The sequence below is a fragment of the Castor canadensis genome, chromosome 19 (genome assembly GCF_047511655.1).
Source record: "Castor canadensis chromosome 19, mCasCan1.hap1v2, whole genome shotgun sequence".
Taxonomy (NCBI): domain Eukaryota; kingdom Metazoa; phylum Chordata; class Mammalia; order Rodentia; family Castoridae; genus Castor; species Castor canadensis.
The window spans coordinates 30,646,936-30,666,656 of NC_133404.1; the positions used below are offsets into that span (position 1 = coordinate 30,646,936).

General features: G+C 38.1%; 1 protein-coding gene across 7 annotated transcripts in view; it reads right to left on the reverse strand.

Annotated features, from left to right (window-relative positions):
* The window catches only part of Lrrc28 (leucine rich repeat containing 28), a 136,316-nt gene that overhangs the window by 19,727 nt on the left and 96,868 nt on the right, over positions 1-19,721 (reverse strand). For 6 of the 7 annotated variants that reach the window (XM_074061577.1, XM_074061575.1, XM_074061574.1 and 3 more), the window contains 3 exons: positions 13,577-13,679; positions 3,246-3,421; positions 1,223-1,382 (listed from right to left, as the gene is read on the reverse strand). In XM_074061577.1, coding sequence (XP_073917678.1) covers positions 1,223-1,382; positions 3,246-3,421; positions 13,577-13,679 — 439 coding nt within the window. Of the gene's footprint in view, positions 1-1,222; positions 1,383-3,245; positions 3,422-13,576; positions 13,680-19,721 lie in introns of those variants that run through there. The other variant, XR_012443843.1, reaches the window with a different exon arrangement.

Below are 19,721 nucleotides of genomic sequence, written 5' to 3' on the forward strand. Positions count from 1 at the left end.
CGTGAAGAAGAACGAAATGTTATCATTCGCTGGTAAATGGATGGAATTGGAGAACATCATTCTGAGTGAGGTTAGCCTGGCCCAAAAGACAAAAAATCGTATGTTCTCCCTCATAGGCGGACATTAGATCAAGGGCAAACACAACAATGGGACTGGACTTTGAGCACATGATAAAAGCGAGAGCACACAAGGGAGGTGTGAGGATAGGTAAGACACCTAAAAAATTAGCTAGCATTTGTTGTCCTCAACGCAGAGAAACTAAAGCAGATACCTTAAAAGCAACTGAGGCCGATAGGAGATGGGGAACAGGAACTAGAGAAAAGGTGAGATCAAAAAGAATTAACCTAGAAGGTAACACCCACACACAGGAAATCAATGTGAGTCAATTCCCTATACAGCTATCCTTATCTCAACTAGCAAAAACCCTTAGTCCTTCCTATTATTGCTTATACTCTCTCTACAACAAAATTAGAGATAAGGGCAAAATAGTTTCTGCTGGGTATTGAGGGGGTGGGGGGGAGAGGGAGGGGACGGAGTGGGTGGTAAGGAAGTGGGTAGGGGCAGGGGGGAGAAATGACCCAAGCATTGTATGCACAGTAAAAATTTAAAAAATTTAAAAAAAAATTAAAAAAAAAAAAAAAAAGAATTCCAACTTAGAAATAATACACTTAGAAAATTCGTAAGTGATGATGGTGTGTGTGCTGATTTTAACTTGCTGTCCTAGCTTTGTCTGGTAGTCTTTTTCTAAACCAGAGAATCTGCACTGAGATTTTACTAAGCATTCTGAGCAAACTCAAGGCATCATGCCAGGAAATGAGTGGCAAGAGAACAGAAACTCACGCACGTGCATGCACACAGAATTTGGTCATACACTTTGTTTGCAACGCCAATTAAGCAGAAGGGCTGGGCTTGTGCCATTATGCCATGACTATTTTTCTTGCATCCTCATTGCCTAAAGACTATTGTGAACAGGGGAATAGCAGGAAAAGATTCCACAAAGAGCTACTCTAAATAATACATGAGGCTGGTTCTGTATATGACTGAAAAATTAAGTAAGAGGGAAGTCCAGTTTTCTTGTAATGCTGAAAATGCATATTTGTTTCATTTAGCTGCATCTCAGGAAGCATATTCACCCTTTGGAAGCCACAGACTTAACAATGCTCTCCCCATGATGCACCCCTCGCTTCAGTGTAAACCCTGGTGCCCACTTAGGCGTGATTACCCCTGGTGCAGCCCTGCCATTGGCGTCTCTCTCAAGGGAAAGAGCTTGGGGTAGACGATGGTAAACATGGGCTCACTACACCGGTGACAGTGCCCCAGGGGGCAGTGCAGCAGCTCCAGGAGACTTCTGGGTAATGAGATCGGAGACAAAAAGTTCAAATCTGGAACAAAAGAGAAAATCATGCACATGACTGAAAAATCAGACTTTCTTAAACCAGACTTCTTCAAATACTTCTCTTTGGTACCAAACAAGTTCAAATAGTTAAAAGTACTTTGTGTTGAAAATTTTGTTATCATGTAGGTATTCAATAAAAATCTAACATTATTAGAAAATGAAAGATTTTTTTATATTTTTGATACGAAAAGAAAATGAAAAAACCACTCTTTTAAAGCAACTAGAAGCTGTCCTGAGGTAGAGGCAAACAAAGAAAAAGATCAAATAGTCTTTAAGAACGAGGATCAAAAAAGCACCAATCTACCCAGAGAGAGTTTTGCAAGCTTTTATAAGAGTCAGAGAATCAACAGAGGACTGGGGCTGAAGACTACTGCTGACTTCCATTAAGTTCCCACTAAACCTCCTGGGCACATAATTGGGCAAGCATCAATCAAAGCTAAGTTATGTCTATGGAAAGAAGTGAAATGCAGAGGCCAAAGAGAATGAAAAACAGTAAAACCAAGCTTTTCCTTGTCTCGTTCCCATGAGTTGTCACTAATTAAACCAGGGGCTTTCTTTCTCAGCATCACCTGAGCTACTTACAAAAGAGATGTTTAAAGCAGCAAAACATCCCTGACGCCCATCCAACAGATGTATATCATAATGAAGTCAAATCCAAAACTTATCATCAACGGAAAGGAAGTATGAATTATTCTTAACCTTTGATACCTTCCAAGACTCATCAATAACCACTTAGAAATAAGTAGTTTGTGCACAGGTGGATAACTAGAACTTTCTGACTTTGTCATAGACATTCCTGGAAATTAAGGTTGGATTTTGTTTTTAAGGCTCTTTTTTTCACTATAAGGACAAAACATTTAGCAGCTTTAAAAACACTTGATGTGTATTTTTCTTATTAATTTTGCCTAATGCTTTCTTATTTTTTTTGGTGCTGGAACTGACTCCAGGGCCTCACATGTGCTAAGCACATGCTCCACACTGAGCTGTCCCCAGCCCTGCCTGTGCCTTCATACAGCATTGCAGATATACGCTCCATGATACCTATAACCTCTATGTGCAGCCAAATCATTTCCAAAACAAGTGCTGGACTGCTGTGGTAAAACTGCCAAAGGCTCCTCGTATTTCTTCTAACATTTCTCAGATGTGAGGAGACAGCCAGGAGAAAACCCGCTCTGCTGGAGAGACGTTCAGCTTTGCTTTAAGAATAGTTCTTTCCAAATTTTTCCCTACTGTCAGCCTTTCACTTCATCCAAACACACATTCTCATAAATGGGTTTTCTTCACTTGAATATCGTTTAAATTTTGAACCACTGTCCTTTGCAACTGAAGATTCTATTGTAGTAAGTGCACCTCGGTATCTGTAGGGGCACAGAAGGGATCAGTGCTGAGAAAACACTAACTTTTCTTTTAAGAAAATTCCAAGCTAGGCCCAGTGGCACATGCTGCAGGCCTAGCTACTTGGGAGGCTGAACAAGAGGACCACTTGAGCCTACGCGTTTAGAGCCAGCCTGGGCAACACAGCAAGACTCCACCTCAGAAAGAAGGAAAAACCCAAAGGGTCCATTGCACAATAGTGTAACATACTTAATGTCGCTGAAATGTACACTTAGATCGTTAAAGCCATACATTTTATGTTATGTGTATCTTACCATGATAAAATTTTTTAAAAGATGAAAGCCAAAGGGCTGGGGATGTGGCTCAAGTGGCAGAGCACCTGCCTAGCAAGCATGAAGGCCTGAGTTCAAACCCCAGTACTGTCAAAAAGAAAAAAAGAAAGCCAAAGCAGGCGGCATAAAACACAATTGATTGTTCACTGAAGAAGAGACAAAAAAGAAGAGATGCCGTGTACCTTTTAGAAACCTGTGGCAGGTATGATAGAGACACCTCATGGCCAACTCCTGGAGAGGCAGGACATGATCGTTCTCTGTCCCTATGGCCTTCACCTCAGCCGGGAGGAAGACGGTCAGCTGCCCCGATGAAAAGGAGAGCAGCTTCGCCTCAGACACTTGGATGGGGGCACCACAGCTGCAGAAAGACACATCCACAGTGGTATCAGCAACAATGGAAGGACATGGTGCCCTGCACACGCGGCAACTGCTATGCACACTTGAACATTTAGGACTCTGCTGAATTGCTAGATGCCTTTCAAAGTGAACACTGTCCTGTGCTCCTCACTGAATCCTGGCTCTGAAAGCAAAACCCAGCAGCTGGACTGCAGCTAAATCATTCTTGAAGCCCAGTCACTTCCAGCAAGACAACTCTGAAGGAACTTTCCTTCACAGCAGCCACATAATGTGCTTTTGTAAGGTTCATTTCTCCTTATTTTACTACTCTTTCCAAGTGTATACTGATGGAAGCTTCCAAATTTCAAAGAAAAACAGTAATGGCTTTTGTGTAAAGTTAAACCTGTAACCCTTTTAAAAGGCAGACAGTAACTTGTGGATCCTTCTATAAAATTAAGGAAAACATTCCCGACGTACAGAATGGGCCAAGTCATGTCCCATGCTCTGCAGTCACCCATAACCAGAAGGCAGAGATGTCCTTATTTCTTCAGCTGTAGGATCACTAAAACTCAGGATTCTGGTCTCATTCTACCTCCCCTTTGAGGCCACTGGGTTACCTAAAAGCTTCAGTATTCAGTAAATGGGTACTGTGAATACAACATAATGTCTCTAACCCTGACCACAAACAGGCACGGGACAGAAGGCAGAAGCCCTAGCTTCATTTGCTCAGGAAAAGTTCCTTCATTTCTTCCTTTCCTCCCTCCATCAGAACATGGTTATCCAGTATACAATGAGATTAAAAAACCAAGACCATTTCCCTCAGGAAATGCAAGTATTCTAACATGAGGGTAGAGAAGACAGGGTGAGGACTGTCCAGGAGACTATAGGAGACTTTACAGAGGAGTATAGTCTGACTTAGCCCTCTGTGATTCCAGGAGGAGTAAGTGAAGGATGTGTGTACCAATGTGCCAAGCAGCAGTCCCAATGTCTGAAAGAATGTAGCTATGTCTGTGGTTGAGGACGCTGGGGATGTTAACTGAAGTTAGACAGTTTTATTTCATGGACAAGACTATTTGATGGTTCTTACAAAACTGTCTGACACAATATGGTGGGCAGGGAAAAGACTAGAAGCAGAAAGGTAAAGAAAACCACAAATACGAGGGAACAGAAATGGGGAAGCTGTTAGCTCTTGAAAGTGAGAGTATAAGATAAGTAGAAGTGTGGAGAGGCTGGAGGTGTGGCTCAGAGGGTAGAGCACCTGCCTAGCAAGCCTGAGGCCCTCATCAAAAAAAAAGAAAGAAAGAAAGGTGTGGAACAGCCATTTGGTAAGAATAGTGGATTTCTTTATAAGTTCTGAAAAACAAATAGTTCATACTTTCCAACTACTGATAATTTGGGGTGTTTGATCTGTTTTGAGAATAAGTACCATTAAATTTCAGAAGCAAAAACATGAGATGGGACTAATTCCATGTAACGATGTCTTTTTCACATAGAGCTGTTTTTGTTGATTTGAACATAAGAACACTGGTTTTTATTTTTAGCCAGGATTGTGTTTTTTAAAAAGTTATTTCAAAACAATCTAACATTGTAAATTTAAATTATAAAAATAACACATGATCACTGTTATGAATTAAACAATCTACAAGTGAAGAAAAAGTGATCAATTTCCCCTAAATGCTCTTCCTTAAATCCTGTCTCTTCCCTAAAGTAATCACAATTAGCTTTCTCTATGCCCAGGGGAAAAAATGGAGAAATATATATATATTTTTTTAATCAAATGGGGTCATACAATACTGTAATGTGTTTTTCTTCATGTAATACTTCAGGCCAATCTGGATAGATTTAGGGAAATATTTTTAATAGTCACATATTTCATAATATGGAGAAAACATAATTTGTTAACCTATTCGCTATGTTCATCTTCTCCCCCCTTTTTTTTGACAGTACTATAACTTGAACTTGGGGCTTTGCACTCGTTAGGCAAGCACCCTACCACTGGCCACACCTCCAGCCATTCCATCTTTTTGTCAAAATTTTCCTTCCTACTACATAGACAACATCATAATAAATGTTTCATATATTCTTATGTATAGATGTTTTTCATTATTGTAAGATAAAATTCCCCAAATAGGGACTGGTGGCCATGAAAGCTAAAAGATTTAAATGTCTGAGATCTTTCTAGTATCCATTTCCCAGCCAGGTGTGGTGATACACACCTATAATCCCAGCACAAAAGAGAATTGTGAGTTTGAGACCATCCCAGGCTATATGGTGAGTTCAAGATGAGCCTGAGCTACATAGTGAGATCCTGTCTCCAAAAAAGAAAACAGGATCCATTTCCCCCTGGCATGTTATCAATCATTTTAGTCTTTTGCCAATCTAGTTAATGTAAACTGTCAGTGTGGCTTCTGAGTTTTATCTCCTAGTCACTTCCATTTCTTCTTCTGTGAATTCTTTGCCTAATTTCCTTCATATCCTTTGCCTAATTTTCTACTGAATTAAAAAAATCAGTTTTTAGGAACTTCTATATCGACAAAGACAATCTTTGTCATATGTACTGAAACATTTCCAAAAACATTTTTGCCTTAGAGATTTGCAAATGGTGCCTTTTACCATCCAGCATCATTTTGTTTCTGATGTCCACTTGATTTCTTCACAGCATTTAACCTTTCTGATTTTCCTTAGATGATTGCTATAATTTGAAGATTGTGCATATATTAATATTACTCTCAAGCTTCTCCTAGTATACTTCCTGTATTACTTTTACATGCAGTACTTTATCTGTCTTTTTTGGTGTACAATGTAAAATAGGATAAGCAATATTGAAAACATTAAATAAAACTACCATTTTTCTCTGAATTGAAATGCCTCAACCATGCCGAGTTAGTCTTTGGAGTTTCCAGTCTGTCCCAGCGAGGTATTGTTTAACCCTATGTCAATCCTACATGGTTCTGATTACAACAGCTTTACAGAAGATACTGTCATATGACAAGTCTGCCCTAAAGATTCTTGTTCAATTTTTTTTCTTGCTGTTTTCAGTTGTTTATTATTCTACTTGAACTTCACAATTGCTTTATCTAGATATCCCCCAAGCCTTTTGGGGATTCAGATTAGAATTAACAGGGATTTATATGTTAATGTGGGTAAGACAGGTCTTTCAGCATTAAATGTAAATTAGCTATTGGCTTTTCATAGATATCTTTGTGATGCTGTATCTTTCAAAGTTGCCTTGTCTATATGTTTTGGATATGACTTTTGTTGGTTTTGTATATGGCAAATGTCTCCTCTCTGCTACAGTTTAGCTTTTGCTCTTTTAATGTTAACTACTAAAAAAGGTATAGAAAAAGCAAGAGTAGAAAGCAGCTATTCCCTCTAGAATTTCAGAGTGTGAAAAAGAAGTTACTTGATTGCTGCAAATTTTTGGGTGGAAGTTTTTGAGGTCTGCAAATTTTGGGGCCAGGAGATATGCAAAGAGAGCTGAGCACTAAAAAGATCTGTGTGTGGTTACCCAACAGGATGACACACTGGAGAGTGAGCTGCAGTGAGGCAGGAAGCAGGCTGCATACAAGGATTCATAGGCGTTAGGACCATGTCAGCTATTCCATGGTAACCTCCCCTGAGCTGCTTCAGAGACTTAAGTGTTCATCTAGCCTCTATGCTGGAGGAGTTTGCAGAAGGGTGGAAGTCTACACACAGCAGTGATTCTAAACAAAGGAGAAGAGGGAGGCTGTATATCTAGTACACAGGTTAAGAGTATGGACAAAGCAGCAGACAATAAAGCCACCACCTGGCTTTCTCACCTGAGATAATTTACTACATCTTCAGAACTTCAAGTTTTCTCATTTCTAAAATGAGGATAATAACACAAGGGTTGCCAGCAGGATTTTGTGCAACAATGCAAATAAACCAATGAATACATTAGCTGGAACACAGCAAATGTTAATCGATGTGTACAGCTGGGCTTTCTTTTTCTATTATCTATTGTTACAAACAAGATAAGAGTGATGGTATTCCAAGGAAAGAAAGTAACATGAACAGGGATTCAGCTGTTCATGACCAGGACACATGGTGTTAAACTACAGCTACAACTGGCCAGTGTCCAGTACATGGAAGAAAACTGCAAGTGGGAAGGAAGGCTGAAAAGGTACCTGTCTTGAAGAGTAAGTGCCACACATCTATAAGAAGTAATAATGGAGTGAACTGTCATTAAGAAGGAGTGGAAAACCATGATACACTTTGTTTACAATAAAATGAAATTATTATTGGCTAGAGATTATTAATGTTTTGATAGCTTTGATTTATAGTAACTTTTATTATTTTAGATTAATGGTGGTTACAAAAAAAGATTTGGATTTTGAAACCTCAAGTGATTTCTTAAAATTGCAAGTGCAACTACCTTTGGTTTACTAATACAGTTTGTAATAATTATTAGCAATTTCCTTTTTACTCAGTATTTTCAGAGCTGCTGTTCAACATTTAGCCCTAAACAGGCTAAATGAATACTGATGTCATTCTGCCGCTGAGATTTTGCCACATGTATGCTCCAAAGCACGTATGATTTAGCAAATTAACTCACGTGCATTTTCACACTCACCATTCCATCTAACAATGTGTTAGGAGTGAAGATTTACTTTAACTTCTCTTACCAAAAGCATCCAAATAACCATCCTTTATCCTTCAGAAAGTACATGTGTCATTTATACACTTATAATTGTGGGGACTGCTATAGATTTATTCTCCTCCTTTGCACCAAAAACTTTTTTTTTTTTTTTTTGTACTGGGGTTTGAACTCAGGGCCTTCACCTTGAGCCACTCTACCAGCCCTTTTTGTGAGACAGGGTCTCGCAAACTATTTGCCTAGGCTGGCTTCCAACCATGATCCTCCAGATCTCTGGCTCCTGAGTAGCTAGGATTACAGGTGTGAGCCACCGGCACCCAGTTACCAAAAATGTTTTATGAGCTTCAAGCAAAAGGTAAAAGGAAAAGGGAGGGGGTGAACATGGAAATATGGGGCAGGGAAGAGACTATTCTACCTAGAAAGATTAAACCTTGTCCTGGGTAAAGAGTTTTCACTGGGCCGAGCTGCTTCAGGTGGTTTTGTGCTGAGAAAATACTTGTTTTGCCTTCATTCTTAAAGGAATAGTTTTCTGGATATATAACTTTGCATTTAACTGTACTTTTTTTTTTCCCTCTAGCCCTTCAGAAATGTTCCATTGTTTTTTGGCCTCTGCGGTTTCTTTGAGAAGTGAGTAGTTTTTTGAATTACTCTGTTGTAAGTAATGTGTCATTTTTTATTAGCTGCTTTCAAAATTTCCTTTTTATCTTTGGTTTTCAGCAGCCTTGCCTAGGCATGGTTTTTTATTTACACTGCTTAGGATTCCTTGAGTTTCTTAAAAATATAATTTTATGTCTTTCATCATCATTAGGGGCTTCTGAGCCATTATTTCTTTAAAAAAAAATTTTTTTTTTGAGGACCTTGAGTCTGCTAGCCAGACACCCTACCGCTTGAGCCACACCTCCAGTCCCCCCCTTCAAACACCTTTGTTATTTATTATTGCCTCATTCTCTCCCTATTTCCCTTGTGGGATGCCAACCAACTATACATATATAGTCTTTTATATATTGGCTGGCAGCCCCTGATACTGCATTCTTTTCTCTTTTTTAATTTTTCTCTGTGTTCTTCAGATTGGATCATTTCTACCTCCAAGTTTTGTTTATTTATATCTATTCTGCCATTAAGCCCATCAAGTAAATGTTTCACTTTGGATACTGTATATTTCGGTTCTAAAATTTTGTTTTGTTTCTTATTTATAGCTTCTATTTCTCTAGGCTTTCCTTTCTTTTTCTGGTCTATCCTCTACTTCATTGAGGAAAGTTCTAGTAATTACTTTAAAAACCTTGTTTATTAGTTCCAACACTTTAGGTCCTTTCAGGTTGGTCTCTGATCTTTTCTCTTGAGAATAGGTTACACTCCCCATGTAATTTTGGGTCATATCCTAGACAATGTAAAAATTATACTATGGAGACTCTGAATCCTGAGACATTCCTCTAATACTTGACAATATTAATATTTTTGTTCTAGCAAGTAATTTACTTTGTTGGAGTCAAACTGTAAACATTGTCTCTTGAGTAGCAGCTCAAATAACATTTTTTGGGCCTGATGCATGGATGTGGGGTTCACATCCCTAGTACTGATCATTTCTGATGTGTAGGCAGCCCCCACAAAAAATGAACTGTGATCTAAAGGGCATTTTTAGTCTACTGGTGTAACTCAGAATGCATTTCTCTTACAAACAATTCTATTACCTTGAGTGGGTTATATTAAACCATTAGAAGGCCACTTAACCAAACTGCTTCCAAATCTAGCTGTAATTGCTCATTTACAGAAGAAAAAAGCAGGCTCTGTTTTTCTTTTTCTCATATAATCAGATAACTGGAAAAATAATCCCTGAATGGGATCACTTTTACCATGAAGTTCTGAGGATGCAAATGTGCCAATTACCATTCTCTAGAATTCTAATATGGGCTGGAATACTCTTTCTGGGTACAGTGTAGAAAAACTCAAGACATTTGTTCCTGTAGCAACAATAAGAAGAACCCAAAGACAATAAAAAGACATACTTTTCTATGAAGCTGGCAAAGAGCATGGGTGCAATGGAGCTGTGACAGTCACCTCCATGAGGGCTCCCAAAGGTGGTTATTCCCAGTACAGGCTCTCCCACCTCAGAGAGCTGACCTGTGTCATTAATGGGATGTAACAAACGATGGCATGTGGCTCTGAGGCTGGCTCATAGCAGTCAGTCCATGCCCTGAGTTTCAGCCACTCTGTCTCTCTTAGGGTTTTGCTATTCATATTACAAATAATTTTTGTCAGGATAAACATGTAAATTATCTTTGTTTTCCCCAAAACTCCTAGCACAGCCCTGACATGCTAGTTAGTGCTCAATAATTATTTGACAAATAAACAAGCATACAAGGAAGAGCTAATTTTGTTTATATTTCCACAAATATCAAGACAATTCTGAGATTTCTTGAAACTGTCTATCATTTATTATTTATTATTTTTTATGCCTGTTTATACATTTTATGCCCCATTCTCTCTATTCTACTGGAGATGTGAATTGCATATAAATGTGTATTTATAATGCAAAAACTATTAACTATATGTGATTTTTATTATATATAATCAGACTTCTAAAATATTATCCCACAGGTCTCTAAAGCTGTGTTTGCTCTTGCTCTAATTCTCTTGGATTTTTAAGCTGAGCAGGGAACTGCGGCTATCTTGGTGACAGAACAGTATAAAAGAAGCTCTTGTGCCTACAACTAAGCAGTATGTAAGCAGTGGAGAACAAGTAAGCAGTTACACCTTTCAGGTCTCTGCTTAAGTATAATCTAGTGCCATGTTTCTTCACAATTAGTGTTTCTTTGGTTTTCTAGCTAGATGACAAGGCCACGAGGGCAGACATTGTCTATTTTGCCTATCTCTGTACTTTCTGCAGTGAAACAGAAGTTGCTCAATAAATCCTTAGCCAAAGAAACTTACTCTCTAGATCTCAAATACACTTGTGCCCATTATATTATTTTTCCTTCAGAGCCTTGATCTGTGCCTTCCCTCTCTCTTCTCTAGGCTAAGGCAGTAAGCACAACATTAACTTGGAATCGGCAGGCGGGGGGGGGGGGGGGACTCCCTTTTCACAGATCCAACAGATAGAAGAGATAGAAAGGCTTCAGCATTACATTAAAAATTCTGAAAATGTTTTGCCATAGAAATGTACAAAGAAATGTCATTTTTAGGTACAAAATAGGCTAAATGACCTTTTAATGAGCTGCCTTAAGAATGTAATGAGCAGAACTAAGAATGCATTCTGAGGTTTGAGTTAAACCAATAAACTAAAAATGCCTTTGGATCGTAGTCTATTTGTAAGTGGAACCGCATACACCCCAACAGTACTAATATTAGAACACTGGGTGTTTCATCCTGTCCTGTTAATAATTTATTTACTATTAACAAAGTAAGCGCTTGATAATAACAAAAATAAATAGTATTTTATTTTCCCTATTTATTTCCTCAAAGATTTGGCACTCACAAAATTTGCTAATACTATTACCAGATACCAACTCAAAGATTAAAAAAACTCTCTCCTCAGCATAAATAGAACTTTCTATAACATCCCTATCTCCACATGAAAGTAGAAGGCTCTTTATCTTAAATAAGGACTATTTCTAAGTTGTGGTAGAGATGTAACTCCCATTTCGACATAGTCTCTGAGGGTTTTGGTGTGGAAAAAGTGCCTTCAGCTTTGGAGCATGCTTGCATCATTCTTTGTATCACTATGGTTGAGGACATTTTGTTCACTACTTGGAAAAATCAGTCTGTAGTAAAAATCCTTTAAGAATTAATTAGAATTAATGACTATATAGTTTCAGAGCTGTATCCAAAATCAGCTGTAGAAAAATCACTGAGCTAATACACCACTGTACATTTTATTATCCCTACTTCACGGAAGGTTCTGGAACAAATCTCTCAGTTTGGATTTCATCAGCCTATATAGGCACTGAGTTCACCTAGGGCTTTCCCAACATAACAAATGTGTAGTTTTCCTACGGGAAGGACACGGCTCCTAGGATTGTCCTCTCAGAGCAGTCACAAGTCACTGCCATTCTTCGGAGGCAGGCCACTGGGGGAGTGGCTCTCTTCTATGTATGCTACTGTCACCCCACTTCCTGCCAGAACTACATGGAGTATGAGCCAGGTTCTTCTGGCTAAGTAGTCTCAAGGGTGTGCCTTTGGTTCCTGAAGTGGGGAAAGAAAGTAAGGCCAGTAAAGTGGTTCTGGGAGGAGAGGAGACTGGTCCTCTTTGATCCCAGACTACCCTAGAAACAATAAGGTATTTCTATCCTCCACTTGCACAGAGAGGTAGAAGTCATCTTTCTAAAAGCCTGGCTGAGGAGGAGAGATTATTGCTGCTCTGACAATAAAAGACTCATTGATCTCATTAACTGAAATATCTGTCTGGTTGCTAGAATCATTTTTACTGAGGGACTATGTTGAAAGTTGAATTCTAAATATTTCCAATTGGTAAAAATCCGACATACTAGGCTACTACTGAAGTAAAATTGTCATTGCAATGGAGTTCACAGGAAGAACACTTTTTTTTTCATTTTTCTTTTATTATTCATATGTGCATACAAGGATTGGTTCATTTCTCCCCACTGCCCCCACCCCCTCCCTTACCACCCACTCCACCCCTTCCCGCTCCCCCCCAATACCCAGCAGAAACTATTTTGCCCTTATTTCTAATTTTGTTGTAGAAAGAGTATAAGCAATAATAGGAAGGAACAAGGGGTTTTGCTGGTTGAGATAAGGATAGCTATACAGGGCATTGACTCACATTGATTTCCTGTGCATGGGTGTTACCTTCTACGTTAATTCTTTTTGATCTAACCTTTTCTCTAGTTCCTGGTTCCCTTTTCCTATTGGCCTCAGTTGCTTTAAGGTATCTGCTTTAGTTTCTCTGTGTTAAGGGCAACAAATGCTAGCTAGTTTTTTAGGTGTCTTACCTATCCTCACCCCTTCCTTGTGTGCTCTCGCTTTTATCATGTGCTCATAGTCCAATACCCTTGTTGTGTTTGCCCTTGATCTAATGTCCACATACGAGGAAGAACATACGATTTTTGGTTTTTTGAGCCAGGCTAACCTCACTCAGAATGATGGTCTCCAATTCCATCCATTTACCAGCGAATGATAACATTTCGGGAAGAACACTTTTTAACTTAATGCTAATTCCTTTATTTCTGAGGCTGATATCACTAAGTTTATGATGGTACGTGTGACAGTGTATATGTGTATCCAATCATGTCATAGACTTAGTATGTATAATTTTATTTGTCACTTATGCCTCAATAAAACTGGACAAAAATAAAGCCCTTTATTTCCACGGCTGAAAAAGTATGGGCAGACTCATTTTTCTTTTGACTGGAAAACATACACAATTTACTGATTGAACCCATAGCTTATTAAACTGAACTCAATATGCAACATTCTAAATTGCTTGTCCAATCCTTAGTTCCTAAGGATATTTGGCTTAGCATATTAAGGCCCAAAGCAAAATTGAATAGAATCATCAAAAGTAGTTCATCTATTTTTAAATCTCAAATGTGAAGTCACACTTACCCACTGCACCCGATGACTTTATTGTATAGATAAGATGGAAGGCCTTTCAGGTGGATGTTGTTATCCACATACACATACTGTAGTTCTCGAGATCGACCTAAATCTGGATTAGAGAGAAAACAGCTATCATTCCTTTAAATAGGCACCATTATAATGTGAAATATAAAATTTAATACATAAAATTGGAAATATACAAAAATGTCTATACTGGATAAAAAAGGCTGTAGACTTAAAATTATGTCAGCTGCAATATTAGATTCTGCATCAGAAAACATGGCTGTAGAAAAATGACTTAGCCAGCCTATACTTTGATTTCTTAAGCTGTAAAATGAAATCACCAGGCCTAGAATATTAACAAATTTCCTTCCACATAAAAGTTCTTTGACAATTTCAACTTCAGAGTAAGTTTGCTAGAGGTCATTTATTTTCTTTCTCCATAGAAAATGTTTTTTAATAAAGTAAGTTGATGGGTGAGCCAAAACAAACCTGCATTTGCCCTCTGAAAAAAATTCTTTGCTTGGCCGAACTTTTGCTTGCTGATCCTCATGTTAGATTCACATGAGTACTTCTTTATAAAATTCAGTTGTGACAAGGAAGCCTGCTGTATCTGTTTAACAAAAACCTCTCCCTTCTTGTTTGATCACCCTTGATTCCTGGTCAAGTTCCTTGTCCTCTATCATCTGTCAAATGATGTCTGATCACACCAGCTCATTGCCAGTAAGAATCCTGTTAGGTTGTTAAGCCAACATCCCCTTTACCTCTTAGTAATTAATTTTCCATGCTCTGACTCCACGCTGCTCCTTGATTGTAAATTTGCACTTGCAGGTGCTGTAGTTTGTTGGCCTACTCTCTCTCCCTCACTGCAAGACCTCACTGCAGTGGTCCCTCTACCTATTTCATTGGTCCCCAATAGTGTTCCTTACTATGCTTTAACAGGTGTCACTGAACAACCATTTGCTTTAAAAAAAAATCTAAATATCAAGATTTCCTTTCTGGCTTGGGCAGAAAGACTGGAAATGGGTGAGGGAGGCTAGGGACTAGGGCTGACCCGGCTGGAGTCTCAGGAGCTAGGCAGAGGTGGGAATGGATAAAACCTCCCTGTGGCTGTTGGCTGAGGAAGAAGTGAGGCAGAATCCAAATCCCAGTGACCAGGGAGGTGTAATGGTGAGGTTGACAATTCGGGGGCAGAGGCTAGGATGGGAACATACTTAACACCACGATCTGAGAGTTAGATGTGTTCATCACTCAGGAGGGGTGCCATAGCTTCAAGGATCTCTCTTCTGTGAAACATGTGCGTATACTAGCCAATTCATCTCAGTATTCACCACAACTGTTAGAGGTGTGCCTTCAGGATAGGTTTAAGAAGTGAGCTGCTAGGTCAAGAGACAAGTACACGTGTAGATTCTTTGGCACTGCCAGAATTTCCTTCAAAAAGAGTATAGCAACCTACATTCCTACCAACAATGTATTAGAGCATCTTCTTCCCCACATGAAACAAAGCATGTTGTCATCTTTTTAAACTTTGCCACTCTGATAGGCAAGAAATGGTATCTCAGTATTGTTTTAATTTACACTTGTTAAAACTGTGTAAGTGAACATTTAAAAATACACCTGGGAACTGCCAAGTCTTTTCCCATTTTTCTACTGGGTGCTTGGTATTTTTGTCCTTTACTTTTTTGAGAAAACACTTATCTTGGCATATGTTACAAATATTTTCTTCCAGTTTTTCAACTATCGCTTGGTTTTGTTGATGCTCTTTTGTTATGTAAAAAATGTGAAGTCTTTATGCAGTCAAATTCATCAGTCTTTTCAATCCTGTGATACTAAGATTAAAGAAAAATTCATTCATGTTTTCCTCTAGTGCTTATGTGGCTTCATTTTTCTTCTTTACTTTTTCATTGTTTTTAATATTTAGATTCCTAATCAATTTGGAATCTATTCTTATGTATGGAATAAAATGTACAGCTAGTAATTTCTTTTTCTACTTGGTGATCCAGCCATCTCAGCAACATTTATAAACTTTTTAGTCCACCTTTATCTCAGTAACACTAAAAAGGGGAAGAATAAATCTCTAAGCCCAGGAGGAAAGGGGCGGGGGAAGAAAGAGAGAAAGAGAGAGAAAGAGCATTTAGATTCTAGAAAAGAGTAACTATGCTTAAATCGCACTGCCAAGATGTAAAAACTAAGACACAGACAGTGATCCAGAAAAGATGTGTCACTGGAACATCAGCACTCGGTGGGGCTAAGAGGCTTATGTGGCTTTGTTTTACTTACTAGCCACTGAGCAGAGCCTCAGTAGTGCATATGCTAACTGGCATATCGGTACATGGTCCCTTGACTTTATCAGGGGAAGGATCATATAAAAACGACTTGCGAAATTTAGTAAATCATTACACTTATGCTTTTTTAAGCATCAAAATATAGAAATGCCAAAATATAGTATACCCCTACTTTAATAAACTAAAAAGCAGTATGTTTATGAAATCGATACAGGAAAAATACAGATAAATACCAGAATCCACTTGCAATAGAAAAGACCTCAGGATAATACTAAGAATTCTTACTGAAATTTCTTCACTATTCCTCTGATTTATAAAAATATTCTTAAAGCATAACTAGAAGTTTGTAGACTTTAAAAGCATATATAAAACTTTGCAATTTTAAAAAATTGAAACTACACTGATAAAATGAAAATGATCTCGTTTCAGATTTGCCTTTCAGAGCTCCTAGAGGGTTCAAGGAAAGATTCTTTACTTGGGTTTATGCAGCAGTATGTGTGTAGCATGCTAATCATTAAGAAAGCAAGAGAGGAGACTTGGAGTGAGACAACCTGGGTTTGATCCTCATTCTTCTACTTTACTAGATGTATGGCCTGAATTTTTCATATGTATAGTAGGCAAAATAAAACTGCCCCCTATGTTTAGTAAGAATTAACGATGAAGTTTATAAACCATCATTCAGAATTCTTGGCAAGTAGCTTTCTCCAACATACAGCAGTTTTTATTCTCCTGTTATTAGTAAGTGGTTCGTTTGGAAGTGTGGCTACAGTAGAAGGCCAATTAAGAAAGAATTCTCTTTGGCATGCATCAAATGGTGCTAACACTTTTCTATACCTTAATTGCACAGAAGAGTTGGAGGCTATAGCCTCCAGAGACAGTGATTCATCACTTCAAGCCAAGGACACAAAATGGGACATGACGGAGGAAGTACCTTTCGCCTCTAATATATCACAAAAGAGCATGCACAAATTAAATGATGTGATATGTAAAGATCACACCACAAAGTTCAATGAAAGTTGACACTTGCTACTTCTAATATAGGTTAGTCTTCTTTGCTACCTTAGTTTTATAGGAAAAAGAAGAATAGCTAATGATTTAAAAATATTGTTTGGTTTGCATTTTATCTTAGGTTTTTAATATTACAGAAAATTGGGCTTGCCTGAGCACTTTATAATTTTTTAATATATGCCCATAATGGGATGAACTATTTTATGTTAAAGCTAAATCAAAACTGTCATTAGCTATGTTCAAATTTATTATATATTAGACAGTATACCGTCATTGTGGACATGAGTACTTTAATACACTTAAGCTTCCCAAATAGCACAATGTGACACAGAATGAAAAAGGCAGTGCTGAAGTGACATGATGTAGTGGGTTTGGAACCAGAACTGAGTCTGAATCCTAACTCCCCACTGTCTGAATCCTGATTCCAAAAGAAGTAACATGCTCTGAGCCTGTTTCCTCTACTGCACCATGGGGATAATAACACTGAACTCACAGAATTAAGAAGATTAGACAGTGTATATGGCATAGAGTTTGATTCCTTGCAAAATAATTGGTGCTTGATCATCTTACTTAGTCTTTTACCTCCCTCTTTTGAATATAAAGAGAAGATCATACAAGGGAATGCAAGATTGTGAAGAGAACCAGGCAGCTCAAGAGTTTTAGCTGACACAGCACAGCCTGCTGGTGATGTTGAGAACTGAATGCTGGGCAAGGTCACAGGCTATAAAGGCCATGCTCTGACAGTCTCATGAGAGCTTGGAAAAGACCATTTATCTACCAGTTAATGAGGTGGTTTGTTTTTTCTATTAATATTTTGTGATAAATATACCATGTCATAACATTGTTAAGTTCTTGTGAAAAATGTTCAAAATATAAAATGTATAAAGGAAGTTGCCCATCTGCATAGATTCTAAAGCTATAAAGGACTTTTTCATGTGACTTTTTAAAGTGCTGTAATGTGCCTGAAGTATTTCCGTTTCTTTCTTCTAGACTCACAAGGTCTGTTACTTAGAAATTAGCAAAAGTTACGAGTCCTGCACAAACTCCAATTCTTTTCCTTTTTGTCAACCTCAAGGCTCTGGCATATGCAGTCCATAAGGCTGAAGATAGAACAAAATGTTCCTGCGTGTTCAGGCTATTTCTTTTCTCACCATGTTGTAAAAGCAAGTATGGAATGACAGCACAGGCCAGAACAGAATAGGATCTGTGTTCACTGCACACCGACCAGTACACAACTCAGTTATTGTATTAAAAGGTAAATGATGCATTCTTGTCAATAAAATGATGTGAAAATATAAGTTACAGTCTCAAAGCAATCTACCAAAATCAGTTTTTTTGGAATGCTCTACCAACGTCAAACCAATTATTGTAATTCAGTAAGTCAGAGGTATTATGAGTCATAATTACAATTTTTAGTTACTATATAATGTGGGTTTTTCCTACAATGAAGTCAGAGTAATTTATAGAATATTGCTCCAAATTTTTAAAAATTAAGTTAAATTACCTACATTGTACCTTTTATAATGAGGACATTTCAATCACCTTTTCACACACACACACACAGACTCCATGAACATGAAATCTTTTACATATCATAGTCATTCTGATCTATGCAACTTAAGAATAAAATTTCACAGGGAATTATGATTTAATAAGATACTTTATAAATTGTAGTTCATGAGAAACTTAAAATTTTAAAAAATTGGTTGCAATGGATTTGAATGGCTAAAGGCTTCCTTTGCTGTTGATTTAAATATTCATGCTTTCAGCATCTTTTTGTTCCACACTGAGAGTAACAAAGAAATAACTATAAGCAATGGCTTAGACACTGTGCTAGATGATTTGGGGCACAAAAATAAAGACGCACAGTCCTTTCTTTTAGTCTAATGAAAGAGTAAAGATAGTTCCTATTCATTTCATAGTTATGAGTGCTTATTGACTGATACATGTTTTAAACAGACCTTACTGAATTCTTACTCATGAGTGTTATGAAACAGCTGCTAATATTACCTTACTACTGAGACAGAGGTTAAATATCCTTCCCATAGCCAAGTTCACACAGCTATTAATGATAGACCTGGGACTGAAAGGCTTATCTGTCTGCTTCACCATGATGTATGTTGGAGAGCCTCCCCAACACATCACTTCATTTTAAGCAGTGTACTCCCACATAGTGTAGGGCTGGTACTGCCAAGCAGGATGTATGAACGCTGGAGGAAAGAGAGAGGTGGCCTGTGTCCAAGGCATCCAGGGGTGATGTCAGAGTTGGGACTTGAAGGAGACACTGCTAGGGAGAACAAAGCATGAACAAAGGATCTCTGCTTGCTTTAAGAGATCAGAAAGCTGGTGGACTAGTTCTAGGGCAGAAGTATGAAGAAACAGCAAGAACCTTCAGAGAAGGAGACTTCATGATGACTGCCAAGCATGGCACAGACCTGGGAAACGCAAGAGGACCATCTACCTCATGGCAGGCAGGGTAAGGAGTAAAATGTCTTTGTTCTGCACAGCATCCTCAACTGTTGCTCAGTTGGACTTGGGCCTATTTTTTTGTTTTGTTTTGAACTTAAGAACTTTACTGAAAATGATGACTGATGGAAATTCCAGATTCTTGCTTTTAAGTCAATTGACAACATCTTCCAGAGTTCAGTGGTACTGCACATTCTGGTCACTACTTTAAAAAAAACTAAGTTCCAGAACTAAAAAAAAAAAAAAAAAAAAAAACAACCCCCAAAACAAAAACAACCTTTGCTGGAAAACATTCTGCTCATGGTTCTAGCCCTCCGGTATTTATTCTTCTAAACTTCACATCTGTGTCTTTTAAGAATGAGTAGCAGTTGTTTTATTTTTAATTGATCCTT